The sequence below is a fragment of the Halyomorpha halys genome, unplaced genomic scaffold (assembly GCF_000696795.3).
Source record: "Halyomorpha halys isolate HHAL.00 unplaced genomic scaffold, Hhal_1.1 Scaffold400.1, whole genome shotgun sequence".
NCBI classification, from domain to species: domain Eukaryota; kingdom Metazoa; phylum Arthropoda; class Insecta; order Hemiptera; family Pentatomidae; genus Halyomorpha; species Halyomorpha halys.
The window spans coordinates 1,040,740-1,055,829 of NW_027106113.1; the positions used below are offsets into that span (position 1 = coordinate 1,040,740).

General features: G+C 32.0%; 1 protein-coding gene across 6 annotated transcripts in view; it reads left to right on the top strand.

Annotated features, from left to right (window-relative positions):
- The window catches only part of LOC106682296 (F-box/LRR-repeat protein 7), a 179,789-nt gene extending 165,062 nt beyond the window's left edge, over nt 1-14,727 (top strand). For all 6 annotated transcript variants that reach the window (XM_014423066.3, XM_014423067.3, XM_067053639.1 and 3 more), the window contains 6 exons: nt 3,879-4,213; nt 6,047-6,267; nt 11,498-11,581; nt 11,724-11,819; nt 13,056-13,204; nt 13,621-14,727. In XM_014423066.3, the coding sequence (XP_014278552.1) occupies nt 3,882-4,213; nt 6,047-6,267; nt 11,498-11,581; nt 11,724-11,819; nt 13,056-13,204; nt 13,621-14,007 (1,269 nt within the window). In that variant the 5' untranslated portion in view covers nt 3,879-3,881 and the 3' untranslated portion in view covers nt 14,008-14,727. The remainder of the gene's footprint in view (nt 1-3,878; nt 4,214-6,046; nt 6,268-11,497; nt 11,582-11,723; nt 11,820-13,055; nt 13,205-13,620) is intronic.
- The last annotated feature ends 363 nt before the right edge of the window (nt 14,728-15,090 follow it).

The window sequence follows — 15,090 nt, forward strand, 5'->3', positions numbered from 1 at the left end:
CATGACCAATATTCCTGAAGTGTGTTTCTTTTCATTGGTTTATTCAAGTATTATGTTTGACCAGTAATTCAAGTTTATGAGTGGTTTCAAAAAATGTTTTCAAAACTACACACTGAAAAAATATAAACATTTTATTTTTTCCCCATTTCTAGGTAAGGTAAATTAACTTTCTCTTCAATCTTGGTCCTTTCTACATGAGTGAGTGCATTCTCCATCGCCGAGACAGGGTATCTGAACTTAAATACGGTTGGTTATGACGGTTGGGCAAAGTTACTCTTATCATAGATGTGATTTTGACCATAGGTGTCTCCTTAATAATAGTCTTAGAGCGGAAACTTCAGAGAAAAATAAACAAAGCTGATAATAAGTAAACCAGTTCCCCGGGTAAAACAAGATGCAATTTAATTTGTTAAAAGTAAAAAATTTATTGTACTTACTGCATTTTTCAATTTTATTATAAAGAACAATTTTTTCTGATGTGGAACTCCCACAGCTTTCTAGTTATAAAGGGCAGTATAGACTTCAATTTTGATGATCAATAAATTTGACAACACAGGTGTTACAGAGACTTAAGATCTTGTTTTTTTTTTCCTTCTCTTGAAATGAAAAGACCTTAATTGTGTCTCATTTAGACCGTGCATTAGATCCATTGTTGTTTAAATTATACCAATTTTCCTAATCCCACCTGTTTCCTCCATAAAAAACATGTCCAATACAATGAGTTTGTATGTTAATGGAAAACTAATTCCACAGAGGTTCGGTCATTGACAAATGGTTTTACGGCTAGCGGTCTAATTCCTGGCTTCCTCTAGCGGTATTTTTTTCTTCCTCTCTGGACCTTTGTTCCGGAGGAGTGCTTTCCCATATCACTTCCTTCAGAGCTTGTATCCTGAACCTAATAGCTTATATACTTTTCTTTTTAGTCCAAACATAATTATCGCAGTTAATTAAATTCATTTAATTGAGTAAATAAAATAAAATAATTTTTATTGAGGATTGATTATATCGAATTGGGAATTTTCATTTTTAAAATAATTTATTGTAGTGTAAATGATTATGTACAGTGGATATTTATCTGTTCAAAATTTAATTAGTTCCTAAATAATGATAAATACTTTTTTTACTTTGTTTGATTTAATATATGTCATATTCATTAATTCTTGGTTGGATTTAGGCCAAAAATATATTTCAAAAAAGTAAGTAATTTTAGACTTTTGTGTAGGAGTTATGCGCTCTTATCTCTCGGGGCCGAGTCCGAGTCCGGTTGTGACAGATAATTATCTATTCTATTATATGAGCAGTGGATCGAACTTGAGGTACACTCCCAGGGCATACCTAACCTCTAAAAAGTGAGTATCGTTCATTTGGTCTCAATCGCCAAATTTCTTACGAAAACACCTCCTTGGTCAACCTTTGTTCTAGAAACAGTACCTCCTTGTTTACAAAGTATTGACCCCAAGATCCATAAGTAGTAGTTCAGAATTTTATTTTAGTGCGTAAATTTGTATTTCAACCTCTTCCTCTGGACTCCAAAATGAAAGTCCTCAGTTCACATTACATTTGAAAATCAGCACCGTATGGTACTTAAATGTAAATTAAAAAAAAAAAAAAAATTAAAAGTAAATTTGGAAGTTCCTATAGTTACAAACCTGCACTCAATCCCCAACGACTATCTGAAGCCTCTGAAAGAAAATGGCCACGGGACCTCTTCGTTGTCGTAGAATAGTCCTTGTGTTGCCAATGGGCAGTTTCACAATCTATTGTCACGTAATAATAGTAAACGTAGCTCATTAACTTATTGTGGATGCCAATACTTATTTAATATGTAGATTTTTTATTTTAGTAATTTTTTAAGTTACTGATAACACATTTTTAAACAATTTGATTGCAACTTTACAAATTATTAGATTATTTTTCCAAAACTATGGAGCTGGATCCGTTAAAAATTTATGGACCGACCTTGGTAAAAATAATTGAATACAATAATAACTATGCAAAAATGCTACGAAAATAAAATATATCTATTCAGAATAGGCAGTTAAAAGATTCTCTTCGGAAAAAAAAGGGTTAAGAAAACTTCCGATACTATTACAATTGAAATACCAAACAATCTAAAAGTAGTAATATAAAAAAAAAGTTTTAATGTTGAGTCACACTCATTAGTATTCTTATGGCATAGATAAACTAGACTATTAAATTTAAACTTTTTTTGACTCCTATTTTAATTATTGAATAAAAGGCTCTTCGTAGCTAACAACAAATATTTAATAGCCTAGAAAAAATCGATTACCAAACCATAAAAAGAGGGACAATAAAAATAAAATGGGGATAAATAAAAATTTGACTGCATCTATTAATAGGATTGGTGGTTGCATTTGTGTCAGAATTATGGGCAGTCGTATATTCTTAATAATGCGTCACAATACCACCACAACCCGGTCTTGAGGACTGACTTCTTCCAGTCAGCCTCTCCATTCACCAACTTCTGTGCATCCAGATCTGCTTTTTGCATAAGGAGCTTCGTTGATAATTATTTCTGTTCCATACTTGATATATATATATATATATATATATATATATATATATATCCTGCCAAAGTTGCAAAGTTAGTCTGTTCCATTTGATAATTTAGACGACCTTGGGTTTCGGGAATATGGCGTGTAATTCTCCTTGCGTGTAATTGCCGAGAAACTTGGAATCCATACTAGAATGTACTTCGAAGGATCTTCCTTGCAAATAACAGATCCTGGTCTTTTTGAGTCCTTGTCCTTGTCTCACATCCATACAGGAGGGCTGACCGTATCAAGGTTTCTTAGAGCTGGAGAAAATTTTTTTTTCTATGCGTAATGCTGTGACAGAATTTTAAAGTCGTATTTTCTTGCTTATTTTAACCATTTTATCATAAAATAATTGAGTGGGAATTTATTCTATTGATTATCCAGTTAATTCCCCGTTCGGCTGTTTTGCTGGTCACTTCCAAGAGATATCTTACTTATTTCGTTATATTTCTTCCAGTCCTCAATACCTTAGATCGGAATAAAGAAGAAAACACAACATATACTTCCATTTTATAAAATTTTCATCTCCGGTGTATCTTGTTCTTGCCCTCTAGAACGCAGTGTGGGCATTAACGTCAACGTTTACGTGTTAAATATGTAAGCTACAATAATCATCTGCTTGATTACTCCAAACGGTCAACTATTAAATCCATAAAAAAGTAATTTTGTTTTGTTGAAAAAAAGAGGTTTCATCAATCAAATCGTTTTAAGTAAAGCAGAGTATGTGGATCCAAAAATTTCATTAGTTTAACTTCTGATTGGCCTCACACCCGCAGTTCGTAGATTCCCTCTAAATGTTTTACCACAAGTTGATCTCATCCAAATTTTCAGATTTTGACTCTCAGTCTTCCTTTACACAAAAATATATTACGTATTTTGTCAAAATGTCTGCTTATCCCATAATAATTGGGTTAAATGGAACACACTCCTTAATTTCTTCTGTAGATGAAATAAAAATTATGAGGATAAGGGGAAAAAAAAGCATTGAACTCACGTGGAAATTTTTTTTTCTAAGATCATACAACGAATTTGTTAGCTTTTGCAATCTTGAAATTTCATTGACTAAAAAATTGCCAAAAGTCCTAAATATATATTCAGAGCTTTTCTCTTGCCTGCTGGATGGTAAAACGCAGTATTTAATTTTTGGTGTTGCTCTGGAGCTTTATAGCCTTTTTTTGTGGCTATACTTTTTTATTTTAACAATCAACTTGTTGATACTATACTAAAGTGAACATCGCTAACTTTTACAAAATATATGAAATACTTCTAGTTACCTCACTACTATTACCAGTGCTTACTTCTCGGTTGATATTCCTCCAGGTGATGCTAGGTCGGGGCTCGCCGGGGATGGCTTGTCCTCTAGCCAAGCTCGGCCGAAGCTCCCCCGACTACTATGGCTCCAGCCTGGACCAAGGATACCACACCCTCGTACCCTCCGGCTGGACGGCCCAGGAGAAGCCCAAGAGGCGCCCGCCATCGCATACTGAACGGCTCCCAGATGATCTGCTCCTCCGAATCTTCTCTTGCCTCGACTCTCCAGACTTGTGTGCATGCGCCAGGGTCTGCAGGAGGTGGGAGACACTGGCTTGGGACCCATCGCTATGGACCACACTAACTCTACTCGGTGAGAATCTTTCCGGAGATAAAGCTATAAGGTAAGTTACATTTCATTAGTTAACCAAATTACATAGTAAAATAGAATATTATTTTATATTTATTTACTTTGATGTATTTTAATCATTTCATTTTATTTATTAACATTGATTTAATTAGTGTTAATTTCTATTGTTACTGAGAGTAATAGTTGATTTAAACTCAGTCTTATATTATGGCTTAGATAGCCGAGTTAATCGGAAGGTAATTTTATTTATAAATGTTTTTCTTTGGTATAGTTCAAGTTATCAATAATTGATACACAAAAGCAGTCTTCCCAAACTTTTTTCACCACACCCTTGTTGGGCTAAAAAGATTTCGCGGCACCCTTGTCTATTATCAGTGTAATAGTAATTCAAGAATATACTAACAGGATACAGGAGAACCCCGAAGAAGAATTTAATAAAACAATTCATTATACTCTACTGTCTCGTCTCCATCTTACCAGTGATTAGACAATACACTATCGCAATCACAGTAGGAATGAATGATAATAAGACTATTGATTTTTTTTTTCAACCCTTGCTTTTATCCGTCTTAAATATAAAATTAGAAAAAAGAACCATAACATATCAATAATTATTTGTAAACGGAAAGGCCAGGTTGTAATCTACCCTACTTTTTACGATTGATGGCTTGATCCACTGCATCTTTGAAACCTATGATTTTGTTCATCGTAGTGCCGATGTCCGATCTCCAAAACTGACGTAGCAATAACACATCATCAGGCTCCATGGAGCGGAAGAGGATTTTTTTTTCCTCAACCGAAAATGCGCCTAACATCTCCAGCTGACAGCTACCAGGTGAGGAAACGCCAATCAAACAGCAAGCACATGTCATAATACCAAGCACACGCCCGCCTCTTAGATTACAGGGGAGTGACTCGAAGAATCAGCTATAAATTAAGACTATTCATTAGTCCTATATTGTATACATTGGATACAGAGTAACGTTTTGCCATGGGAATCATTTATCGACATCTGCTGCAATGTTGAAGATTGTTATTTTATAATGATAATTTTCCTTGCATTACTACACTTATTAAAGACATAAATTTAAATTGTTTTTAGTGACCGTAAATATTACCTCTATTTCTGAATGTTTGCTATATATAGCGTGATTTAATTCGTTCATTTCAACATGTATATTTCTTTTTTTGAGTTTCGGGTGATATAGTATATAAAGTTAATTACCCCCCTTATATGATTTTACTACAGACTAGTTTGACCAAACAGAAATCCAAATACAGTCAGTCCATGGTCGTCAAAAATGATATAAAGCAATAATAAATAGAGAACAGCCAAACAGCTAATCAGCTGGCAAAAGGTTTAATGGATTTTAGAACCGCTGAAAAAATAGAAAAACAGACTATCAAATAATTAGTAGAACATTAATAACAAACAAAATATATTTCGTAGGATAAATAAATATGAAGAAAAAATAAAAATGATGAAAATAATTGCAGCAGGGACAAATCCATTTCACAAAACGTCATTGTTCAACCCAGCTTGTGGCTACAACCTTTCACTCCAATCTTTTAGAGGAAGGAATATATGAAGAGGGTAAGCTGCTAAGAAAAGTGAAGCAAAAGAGGCGGGCTTATGATGAACTAAGTTGTATTGCACTTTAGATTATATTGGCACACATTCCTATTAACCTCAACCTAAACCTGAGCTCCTAGGCTTTGTTCAACTCCCCTCTTTTTTTGCCTTCACATTTCCTTTAAAGGATAGTAAGGTAGGCTCTATCTACTCCCATCACACCTGTCACATTCTATTTTTCTTATTTCAGACCTATTTTTGTAATTTGCTGATTATTGGCTCCTTGTATTGCAGATGCATCGTCCGGAGGCTGTGCAGCTCCGCGGGAAGAGCCAGCCTGCGAAAAGTGGTCATCGGGGAAGGTGCTTGGATCACCGACAAGGGTATTTTGATGATGGCTCGACGTTGCCCGGAACTAACCTGGCTCCAGGTCCATGGGTGTTCCGCCATCACGGACTCAGCACTCTTTGAGCTCGTCACAAGGGCAGTCAACCTGCACCACCTTGACATCACGGGTAAGTGGCAATTAATTTTTATTTTATCTTCTATTTATAACTATTCCTAAATAGTCCGTGCCTCCGTGAAACAATTCATAGGCATTGGCCAAGTCGCAGTGACGATGATAGGGACGGAGACAGCTGTCGCTACCAATACAATCATGTAGGCTGTGACATTTTCTGTCTAGACAGTATAGCATACTATCAGGATTTGCTTTATTGTTAGCAGTACTATCAACTCTCAGGCAATCGTGACAGCTAACTAGCAAATGTAGACCTATGACAGTGAACTGTCGCAACTTATAATATCATAGCAGCAATTGTATATTTACTATTTTATATTTGTCAATGTTGACGGTTGTCGTATTTAATCATCAGCTACATAATTCATTCATGAAATAGAACTTTTAGCGAGAATAGTCTCTTGTTAGCATGTAAGCAACCAAGCACGGTCACACTTTCTCATTGTTAGTGATATTACTTGCACGACAGGTATCTTTCATGTGAAGATGGGTCTTAACTCGATACTACTATTATATGGGAGGTGGTTTAGAACATCATGTATGAAGGATTAGCCCAGACATCAGTTTTTAATATGGCACAAATACTATTCCGAACCAATCATTTTCAAACATAAACTGGAATGTCGTAGAAAAGAAAAGTAGATTAATTCTCTTACAGGAAGGTTTTTCCGTTATTAATTAAACATTAATTGAATGATAACTATTAATTTAATTCTTGTAAGAGTTATTTTTATGGAAATTACTACAACATATATTGAGGGTGGCCAGAGATACTCTGTTCCCTTTCATAAAATATTAGGGAGAGTAGAAAGTATCTATCCATTTTTCCTTCACCCTCCAGATTCGGAGTCTGTGAAACAATTTCAAATGGTCCCACATTCAAATGCAATTCTACGTTATCGTTCCACAAGATTCATTCCGCCCCTAATTTTACCTAACTGCAAAATTATATATTTTAATCCATTATAAATTTTAGAAGATAAAATTATTTTCTTTGTCATTTATATATTTTTTCTTAGTGTGCGGCTCTAAGCCCAGTAGTTATGGACAGGTAGATCCGGTACTGATAATTAATGAAAGTAAATCTCCAAGCATTTTAAAACATATGGTGGATGCAGAATATTATGAACATAGTCAAATAGAATTTCTTAGTAAATGGTAAAAGAAACATGGAATGATACTAAATACTACTCTCTAATTGACCTTTAAACATTAAATAGCCTCTCTAGAAAATACCAAATAATGTGGGAATGGATAAATAAAAAACTGAAGGAAAAGAAATGAGGGTTAGAAAGAAGACCGAGGGGCGAAAGAAGTACATTAATTAAAGAACAAATTTTTTTTTACAAAAAGTTTCTTTGAAAGAGCGCGCTAGGTAATCGATTCTCGGTAAGGTAGTAAGATTAAGTGTACTCTCCTGTCGTTCCTGTTAACGCCTTCCTCTTTTTATAGTACCTAATCCATCGGTATCCTACTAGCCCGGTTGAAGTTTTTCCTCTCACTGACCAATCGAAAAATAGTTTAGATGATTCCTTTGATTCACAATTGTATTGTTGGGTTATGTGAGGATATTACATTATCTTCATGTTTGTATTACATTATGTGATATCAGTTGGTGATGGGGCACAGCAATGGTATGTGTTAACGGCCTAAATCAACAAGTATTTACAAGTGGCAACAATGCTGCTTGTTGCCACCGCACTGGTAGAGGCGCTGGTTGCAATGTCTGGAACAGTTGGTTACTTTCCTGTTGTTGAGCGAGTCCAGGAATTTAATGTCTCCTCTTAATAAAGTCTGGGACCGTTGGAACATCAAGTAGTTTGTGAAGAGTTATATACCTCAAAACATCGACCACCACATTCATGTTTTAAAATGAAACCCAGTTTCAGAGGGAGACAAAATATCAACATACAGCATACGTCAACTACAACACTATAATTTCAAATGGGGGCTTTGGAAAAAAAGGAGGTAATGGTATAGGCTAATTTTTTTTTTTTTTTATATTTAAATACTTAGACACTTTATGAAGCTGTCCACAGAAAGACATTGGTTCCATATTTCCCATGGGTCAGTACCTGGTGGGTTTAACGTGGTACTTCTGACCATACTATCTTCTTCGCTATCCGTGGACTGTTCATCCCTAAGGTATGATTAATCTAAACCTTTTATAGCTCAAAGATGGTTGCCTGAACTCCTCCAATTCGCATTGCCGCCATCATTCGTAGTGACTTCATCTAGTCCAGTACTACCCTGTACGATATATGTCGTCTTGAACTCAGGATCTCCAACCTCTTTGGCCTCTATGCACTACATTCTTAAATAACCAGGAAACAGTTCTTTGAATTGCTTAAATTGCTTAGTAAAACTGGACATAAGAAATAAAGTTAAGGACATACGTTTTCTCTGAATAGAGGCCCTACAAATATAATACAGCTTTATTTATTAGGCTGCCAGACACTGAAATCATAAAACTGCGTGGTTACCATAACCCTGACAAGTTAGCAAATGTTCCTATGTTAAAAGGCTGTACCGACGACCAATATGTCAAAAGATATTGGATGAGGAACCGCGGAACAGCCAAAACCGCAGAGCAAACTAAGCGGGTACGGCCAGAGAGGTTATTTTTCATAGCTAACAAGAGAAGGAGGATGAAAAATGGGCACCGAGGCGGGAAAACGTGCTTCAAAGATAGTCTCTGACCTCATTGTAACTCAAAGCATTGATTTATCGTACCGCGTCTAATGACCACTAAATTAATCAAATGTCCGCCTTTTAGTCATTCCCAGCGATCATTGGCTTTACAACCTTTACCCTATCCAAAGATTACTCAGTAGATATCTCTAAGCTGCTAATTGTCACGGAATGATTCCGATTGCGACAAGCTAAAATTTATTATGAGATAATTCTAATAATCTTGATATTCTAATCTATTTCATAATGTTTTATGATATATCCTATGACCAAACTTATTTTTTCAAAGTCCGATTATGCGACCATCGCCGTCGCACGCTTACGCTATGTGTTTCCAATTAGGACGAAAGATGCCTATCAATATATTGTGAGTAAAGCATCAGTACTTTATTTTATCCCCGCCCAATCTACTTGTAATTGATGACTTATGACCATAGCTCAAATTTTTAAGCTCTTAAAATCCTAAGGATATGCCATAAATAGGTAATACAAACCGTAATTAATCAAGAAATACACTATAAGACAGCTAAAATATTCAAATATAATAATAAAGTGCCAAGGACTTTATTATAATAAGAATAATAAAGTAACTTGAAATTAAGTAATTTGAAATAACAAAATAAGAAATTATAGGGAAAATTAAAAATTAAGCAAATAAAACATGTATGATATTGCCAATGACATGTCATGCATTGCGATTAATTACAGACCCATTTCTAAATTTACTTATACAAATCCTAATCTTCTATCGTTTGAAATATTTCAATATTTATTAAATTATCTTTCTACATCAACAAAAAACGTGATGGAAACAAATTTATAAGCACTTAAAATTATCGGGTTGCGGACTAGTCGCTGAGTACAACTAGATCGTTACCATTTTAAATTACATTAATTTAATTAATAAAAGTAATTCATTTATTAAGTTTCCAGAATATACCTACAATCTTTCAATAAATATATCTAGCTTTATAATAATTTTTTTGTTTTGATATTTTTTCAAGTTTTTTCCTACTTGGCCTGGTATGCAAGTTAGACTGTTTTTAAATTAATTTAATAATTTGAAATTTATTGCTTAATGCATAGGCCATTGAAAATGAACCTACAATTGTAATTGAATTTCATTTGTGATGTTGATTCATTAATTATTATTTTATTTTTTTATCAAAATCATCCACATTTGCAATTGTTGCATTTATCATTAAATATGCAAAATAAAATTTTGCTAATTGCTCCTGAATGCACTAATTCCTATAGATATATGATCAGCTATTTAAAAAATGCATTCAAACCAAATATACAATTGCATAAAAATCCAGGCTGTGCACATGATAACAAAAAAAAGTATTCATATAAACTCTGCAATTATTCATACAATGAGACCAGGAATAAATTAATTTTAGTTTTAGATCTATTATTTATTTATTTTTTAATCTTTGGGCATCTTGTTCATGAGATTAACCTAAATAGTACTAATATTTTGTACTCAATATAGGTAATAACTTCTACTCTTGTAGAATAAGTACTTGATGATTTAATTGGCTTGGTATAAACTCAGGATTACACTGGACAGTCCTGGTTTTTTAGTGATGTCTGGGCTTGTCTGTTTGCCCCCTTCCTGGCCGCTTCTGTCAAATGGAGGGTTTGTTAATAATAAACTTTGTTCTAGTTGGAACATTGTTTGCTTCCATGGGATCGCCATGAAATAAAAATCAACCCACTCAAGCCAAAATCGAACCTGTACCCTTACTATTATGAGGTTGCTTTTCCATTAATTCTCTTGCCTAGAGCGGTCTCGATACTTTTTCCTTTCAATACCTTAGTAGAATCTAATATTTGATTCAAGTACTACAATGAATTGATGTAACCAGAGAAGGGTTTGGACTTCTCTATTCTTCACTCAAAATCACAAAATATTTTCATATATTTTTAATTAAAAATAAAAAATATATAAAGACCTACTTAATATTATTTTATAAATAATATATGTTAGCTCAAATAGTATGTTATGTATGTTGACCAGACTTTGGATTGTATTTCTTAAAACTAATACCGTGTAATAAAAATTATATTAAAATACAACCTTTCTTAAAAAGAATACTGTGTAATAATCAGTTCAATCACGTTTCTTGTGATTTATTTATTTCTCTATTTGTAATATGATAATGAAATCGAAGGTGAATAAAGCAAATTTATTTAAGTAAAACAGAATAAGAATTACCAAGCACCTTGTAAGTAATATTTCTAGGTCTATAATAATTTTTTTTCTCATGACGTTTAGGTACAATCAATAATCATAATACAAAGACATCTAATAAAAATGATAATTTCGAAGAATATTTTGCTGAAATTGAATAACCTTTTAATTTGATGGAATTTAAATAATATAATCATTAAATTTGCTTTGTCTTTGCTTTGATTCTGATGAGGACTATTTAAAAACATTAATAAGAATATAATAGTTTCTAAATGTTTTGAAATATTTTTGTTAATCTTTATGATGGTACTATAATCATAAATATTCATGCTTACAGGCTGTATCCAGATCTCATGTGTGAGTGTAACTCCTGGTCCAGAACCTCCTAGGAGACTGCTTTTACAATATTTAGATTTAACTGGTATTTAAGCTTTTTCAAAACTAATTTTATAATTGTTATTCATGAAATTTAAACTATTTTTCCTCTTAGCATTGATTTATTTTTATCATTTAATTCTTATTATAGTGTTTTTAGATTTTTATATGTATTTTTTATTTTCTAGATTGTAATGCAGTGGATGATGGAGGTCTAAGAGTAATTGTTCGAAACTGCCCACAGCTCGTGTACCTTTATCTCCGTAGATGTACAAAAATAACTGGTAAATGGCCATTTCGAAATTTATTTTTGATATAACTTACAATTAATTAATTACATTCTTCTCCATCGTACTTCCTCCTTTGGTCTGTCAGCATAGATGTTGTTAATAACACTATCATACTGTATATATAAAGAAAATATATGTTTTTTATATAAACATATACTTTCTTTAATAATTTTCACTTTAGCTCTGATTTTATAAAAATTTCTTACAGTTTTTCCTCAAAATCAGAAAAAGTGAGTTCGAAAAACTTCTCTTCGACTAATTAGATCTTTTATAATACCTAACATCTTAGTTAATATTTTTTATTACAGTAAAGTAGTGTTTCAAAAAAACGAACAGCTTAAATAACAGAAAATACAAGAATATAACTGATTTATTTCACTGTCAATTCAGCATGTCTACAATCAATGATTATTCCAAAAAGTGGCCCTACTGTGTTTTGTTAATACATTTCCCTGGATTATCACTTTAGACGATTGAAGTTAGCATAGTTCACTTTTGTTACTCAATTTCAGTGATTTATTGAAATTCATCATAAAAAGTCAACCATATAAGCCTTTCTTGTTAAATTGTTAATATATTGCTTCCACTATTCATTGCACCAAAATTCATCTCCTTCACTGATAATATCATACCACTTCAATTCCTGTTTTGAAAAACAACCAAACAAAACAAAAATTGGTTTTAGGAAATAAAAGTAATTATATTGAATTGTTCTGTGTCATTTAACTTTTAATGTATCACTTTCTTACTTAGAATGAAGCTCCAAAACATATGCAAAATTAATTTGTAAAGTAAATTTATTTGTAATAAATATCATCAAATAACTTATACTTTATACATGTCTGTTTAGATAATCATTAAAGTTATCTATGGAAGATATTTCTACTTGAGAAATACCGTTAAAATTAATCTTTTGGAAAAATCTTTAGATCATGTGACTGCCCTTCTGTTTAGGTGTGATATCATATGTTCATAATTTCTTAATGGAATACTAAGATCAAATTGATGGTGAAGAAGAAATTTCATCCTCTCCTTTACTATTATTTTATTATTACTATTCACCTTTAAGAATCAGTGATAATTTTAATTTCAGGGCAATCTGAAGCCATTTATTGAAAAAATTATATTTTATTTCTATCAATATACAAGTTGAAAATATATTTGATAATATTAGTTTATAATGTACATTTATATATTTTTTTGTGTCATTTTCTTCTTTTTTTATTTTAGATGCAGGTATTAAATTCGTCCCTAGTTTCTGTTCTGGACTTCGGGAACTAAGCGTTTCTGACTGCACTCAAGTAACAGATTTTGGTTTATATGAATTGGCCAAGCTAGGAGCAACATTGCGCTACTTATCAGTGGCTAAATGTGTCAGGGTAAATTGACTTTTTTTAATTTAAAAATTTGCATATTGAAGATTCTAAATCACTTGCCAAATTATCTAGTATCTGAAACATTAAAGTTAAACGTTACCATTAGCTTAAAAATAGAAAAAAAAAAAAAAAATCACTCATAAAATGTAAGGTCGTGAAACAAATATCCAATATTACAATATTGTATTATCCATATAAACAAAGAGTAATAATGTTGTTTGAACATAAATTACACCTCAATGGGCACTCAAGTCATTCTTGAAAGCTAACATTTGAATTTTTCATTTTGATCAATATTATATGTGAAGACAAAATGGTTTTCAAAATAAGACTTAATAGTTTATATCTTATAGGCATACATAAAAATGTATCATGTATATACATGTATATGATCATTGAATATTAAATTGTAATTACAGGTGAGTGATGCAGGACTTAAGGTGATTGCTCGAAGATGCTATAAACTGCGATACTTGAATGCAAGGGGTTGTGAGGCAGTTTCAGATGATGCTCTGACTGTGATCGCTAGGAGCTGTCCCCGGCTGAGGGCGTTGGATGTCGGCAAGTGTGATGTGAGTGATGCAGGGCTTAGGGCACTAGCAGAATCTTGCCCAAACCTAAAAAAACTCAGTTTACGAATGTGTGATTTAGTCACAGACAGGGGTGTTCAATGCATTGCATATTACTGCCGAGGACTCCAACAGCTCAATATACAGGACTGTCAGATATCCATCGAAGGATATAGAGCTGTTAAAAAATATTGTAAACGATGTGTAATAGAGCATACCAATCCAGGGTTCTTTTAGCCTTTTCAGTGCCAGTGTGATTCTATGTAAATTGTATACCATTAACTCTTAGACCATTTTAGGAACTTAATTAATACCAATTTTTCTCAAGTAGCAATAAAGTGCCATTATTTAAGAAAAAAGATGTATTTCCCAAAAAGTGAAAGAATTTTAAACTTATAAAATATTAAATTAGTAATAGTGCATTTGTTAAATGAAAAGTGTGTATTAAATGTACAGGATCTAGAAAATGAATTAAATGTAAACTCTGCTGTTTATTAATTTTTTTAGCACGATATTAACTGAGACAATAATGAAATAGTATTTATTCTTGTAATTAGTAATCCGATCTGATGCCATTAATTCGTACTTTTTTTTTAGATTTTAATTAACAAATCATAAAGATGTAAAAATATATATATTTGGATAAAAGATATTTATTTGGAAAAAAGATCATGTTAAAATTTGATTTTTTTTTTATTCCATATTAAACCAGTATTTTTTAAAATAAAAATACACATAAATAATTAAGGATAAATTTCTCAATTCTTTTCAGTAACAATCAAAATTTTTTTATAAACAGCATAAACTTTATTAAAAATCGCAATGATTTTTTTTTTTTTGTTTACCTTTATTTTCAAGAGAATTTTGTAAAGTATAATTAACAATGTATATATCTTAATACCAATATGTATATTAACAGTAATTTAAGAAAATAGTTTAATGAGAATTAGTTTGTGCAAATATAATGTATTTTAAATGTAAATGATTTATCATGTAAATATTTATACATATATGCATATAAAATTTATAAATAAAAACATTATATGTTGTTATATAATAGTTATTAATGTGAATAAATAATATATATTATTGATTGTTCATATTTATTCTAAAAATATATGCCAATAAAAACATATTGTTCATTTCAAAATACTTAAAATCCAAATTGGAGCAATATTTGTTCCTATTTTCCTGAAACGATAACACTTCCTATCACCATCGTTACAGGTGAGCTATTTTTTTCTTTTTTGATCTTTTCTCTTCTACTACAGCACAGTGTCAGGTACCATTTTACAGAGCTTGATCCATTGATCTCATTTA